The sequence below is a fragment of the Zea mays genome, chromosome 3 (genome assembly GCF_902167145.1).
Source record: "Zea mays cultivar B73 chromosome 3, Zm-B73-REFERENCE-NAM-5.0, whole genome shotgun sequence".
In the NCBI taxonomy this organism is placed as follows: Eukaryota; Viridiplantae; Streptophyta; class Magnoliopsida; order Poales; family Poaceae; genus Zea; species Zea mays.
Window position 1 is genome coordinate 150,697,832 of NC_050098.1, and position 3,915 is coordinate 150,701,746.

The 3,915-nt window shown below is 45.9% G+C and overlaps 1 protein-coding gene across 2 annotated transcripts; it reads right to left on the minus strand.

Annotated features, from left to right (window-relative positions):
* Window positions 1-2,296: 2,296 nt before the first annotated feature.
* Window positions 2,297-3,667, minus strand: LOC100277757 (uncharacterized). 2 transcript variants are annotated; one of them, XM_020549640.3, is made up of 2 exons: window positions 2,689-3,667; window positions 2,297-2,594 (listed from the first exon to the last, which is right to left on the minus strand). In XM_020549640.3, the coding sequence occupies exons 1-2, from the start codon at window positions 3,120-3,122 to the stop codon at window positions 2,582-2,584; spliced, it is 447 nt and encodes a 148-aa protein (XP_020405229.1). In that variant the 5' UTR covers window positions 3,123-3,667; the 3' UTR covers window positions 2,297-2,581. The 2 variants fall into 2 exon arrangements, with proteins under 2 accessions (XP_020405229.1, NP_001144717.1); NM_001151245.1 differs by having other exon boundaries at window positions 2,431-3,256.
* Window positions 3,668-3,915: the final 248 nt, after the last annotated feature.

Consider the following 3,915-nt stretch of genomic DNA (forward strand, 5'->3'; position numbering starts at 1 on the left):
GTATAGACTCTACCTTAAACGGCTAAGTGCTGTGGCATCACAACAGGCTAGCATTGTTGCTGCTTTGGGAGGCAACGACCCCTTTATGCGGATTAGTGCATTTGAAGGACTCCATGGTTATCAATCTTTTGTCTCTTCAGCAGCTCTGCCATCTTTCAGTCCACAGGGACTGTTAAATAGAAATAATCCAGCATCATTTGTGATTCAAGGGATGGCTGCTTCCAGGCCAATTCAGATTGCAACAGGCAATACCACGATGAGTCATTCCATTGGCGATGCAAATAATAAATATCACCTTAACTTACCAGGCACTAGTAGCCTACAAGGAAATCTAGCACAAGGTTTGCCAACTCCAGTTTGATGGATTCCTGTGCATCCCAGCAGAGGGCTGTTCCATTGTCTGCCTTCTCTAGCAGTGCATCTCTAGCAGTGCAGTGTTAATCTCCCATTGTATGCTGTGCACACGGCAATTGAAGATCAATGCCTGTATACACATTTGCCTACAAGGATGAATTGGCAGAATTTGCAACATATGATGGTGAAGATCATGTAGCTCACAAGTATCTGCTTGATCTATCATACTACTCTTCCATAGAGAGTAATATGATCTTTTGTGGTTTTGTTGGTCTAAGGGTGAGAACTTTTGCTTATCTGATTAAGATTATTCAAATGTGTATATTTTTCTTTCTATTTATGATTGCATATACCTGTAACACTCAAAGACACTATTGACAGGATCCTCCCAGAGAAGAAGTCCACACGGCAATTGAAGATTGCAGAGCTGCTGGAATACGTGTTATGGTGATAACAGGAGATAACAAAGAAACAGCCGAGGCCATCTGCCATGAGATTGGGGTTTTTGGCCCTCATGAAGATATCAGTTCAAAAAGCTTCACAGGGAAGGAATTCATGGCACTTTCTGATAAAAAGATCTTAAGACAATAGTGCGGCCTTCTCTTCTCTAGGGCAGAACCAAAACACAAGCAAACTTGTGAACTTTATGTGTGAATGCAGTAAGTCGTTAGACTGCTCAAAGAAGATGGTGAAGTGGTTGCAATGACTGGTGATGGGGTGAATGATGCACCAGCTCTTAAACTGGCTGATATTGGAGTTGCTGCTTATTTTGATCTTTATTACAACAAAAGCAAACTTGTGAACTTTATGTATGAATGCAGTACAATTGTTATTGTCATGAATGAAAACATGAGCTATGTCAACATGAGCTATGTATGAATGCAGTACAATTGGTATGTATGAATGCAGTACAATTGTTATCTGATGTTGATGATAATTGGAAACTGCTAGTAATATATTTTTTTAGGCTCATATAGCCGTAGCGTTTGATTGTTAGTCGGTAAAAATATATATATCGCATCAGACAGTGTGTCGGTATAAGTTCTAACAGACTGTCCGTCGGGATAAATATGTTAGTCGCTATATCTTTTTAACGTCTAACCATCCGTCGGTATAAACATGTCTGTCGCTATACGTTTATGCCGACGCCACTTACAGCGTCAGAAAGTGTTAGTCGGTATAACTCTATAGCGACTGATAGTACGTTGCTATAACGGTTTATACCGACTGTAAGTAAGTCGTTATAGCTAGGTTGTGGTATAGTGGAGAAAGAGCGTAGGGACAGAGGTATGGAATGCATTCATAGTTTATTTTGGCATTTTCAGTTAATCATTTTTGCTAAATTTGCTTTATTTGCTTGTAGGAACTTTGATCATAAAGGCAATGACATCAGTAAAGAAAGAACATAGTCGTGACTTCCTTATAAACAAGGTGTTGCATGCGATCAAGGCAAAGTGGCCAGCGGAGGAAAGACATATGCCCATATTTATTCCACAAGATAATGCCAGGACTCATATTGCATTGAATGACCCAGCTTTTGTAGCCGCTGCCCAAGCTGATGGATGGGACATTAGGCTAACTTGTCAGACACAAAATTCACCGGATCTTAATGTGTCAGGCCTTGGGTTTTTTTCAGCTATCCAATCGTTGTTTGAGAGAGGAACACTAAACAATATTGAGCAAATTGTGGCCAAGGTCGAGAAGGCATTCCGTGAGTACCCTGTTGATCGTGCCCATCGGATTTTTTGAACACGACAAGGCTGCATAATGGAGATTATGAAGCATAATGGAGGACAGCACTATGGCATTCCTCACGTGAAGAAGAAACATTTGGAGATGCAAGGTGCTCTACCCATTAGCTTGGAGTGTCATATGGACTTATATAATCAAACTGTTCAGTTCGTCTATTACGTTGTCATGTTAGTTGTGTTAGCATTTTCCATTAAATCAAGCTGTTCAGTTGGTTCATGTCTTTTGTGTTTGTTTTCCCATTGAACTGGGATGCTTGTAACACAACACAGGCTCACTCACCCTTTTCCATTGCTACTGAAACACCACGGAAGACAGCGAGCACAAGACAGCGAAAAAACGAGTAGATCAAAACAGACAGCAAACATAGGCAACCACGCCACTGCCGAGGGAATCAGGAACTTCTGTCAGAGAGAAATACGTTGGCTTCCTTATTCCAGTTGCCTTGCGTTGTGCGGGAGTTCCTTATTCCTCCATTTTATTCCAGTTGCCTTGCGTTGTGCGGGAGTTCCTTATTCCTCCGAAATGGCAATGGGATCGACAAAATTGCACCTGTACAGATACACAAAGACGGAAGAGACGCACCTAACATGCTTGAAGACGGCGGCGGCAGCAGAGCGCGAGCGCGGGAACTGCCAACCGGACCACGCGGCGACGGGTATGTAGACGTCGAGCAGCACGACGGCCCTGGCCTCCACCGCGGCGCCGTCCCCTTCCCCTTCCCCTTCCCCAGGCCTCCTCCTGGTCACGACCCGGAGAAGCGTACCCTCCACCTCCACGCAGCGGTTCGCCACGAGCGTCCTGAGCAGGCGCACGACGCCGGGGGCGCGCGACCTGGGCCACCGCGGCTGGGCCCGCACGTCGTCGGGGAGCGGCGCAAGGGCCACGGCCCCGCACGCGGAGAGCGTGCACGGGGACAGCGGAAGGATAGACGCCGCCGCCGCGACGTCCCCGCCGGGGATGGACACCACGGCGCGTAGGTAGCCACAAAGCTTGCGGCGCTCCCCCGCGGCGGCCATTGTGAGGTAGTAAGGTTAAGGTAGGGTTAGGTCTCGCTCTCGCGTGCCACCATGGAGAGCGGGGTGGGTGGCGATGCCCGCTGGGATCCGGTGGCTGCGGGCTCGGCTTCTCGGGCGGTGGCGACTGGCCGACTGGGAGGCGAGGCGACGAGGAGGAAGAGGACGCGTAACTACCTGGACCGGGAGAGATGTGTGGGGTCGGCTTCGGCTGGAATCTGGGGCTCGGATCGGGTCTGACGGACCTGTGCTTCCGGCTTCGATCGCATCGAAACTGTGAGCCGTTTTCGCAATACGTGGTTTACGCCTTTACGGCACACGGGTACGGAACGACTTTCCCAACGTCCGAATTATTTTCACTTCCCGCATATTATACACATAAAAAATTCCCTTTATACTACTCAATAGCACATAAAGAGATGAGCATAAATCCGATGGTATATAGAGAATTTTTTTCAATTATATTTCTTTGCATGTTGAGAAATAGTTTATATCTTGATCGAATTCCAGTATAATTGGGCCTACCCAAACTATCATTTGTGTCCGCCACTACACGACAGCACCTCGACGCCATATATGGTGACCTTGCCAAGATTTGTGGCACCGAGTTTGGTGTTTGTTGGTCATTTATTCTCAAATGTTATAAATCAAAAACAAAACAGCACAATTGTTAATGGTTAAAGACATTTTTTCTCCGAAGCATTATCTTTTTTCGGATATAATGATCTTCAGACGAAAGTCATGAAGGACACACCTTCATCATTTTATGGTATAATAAATAAGAATATAAACAAGA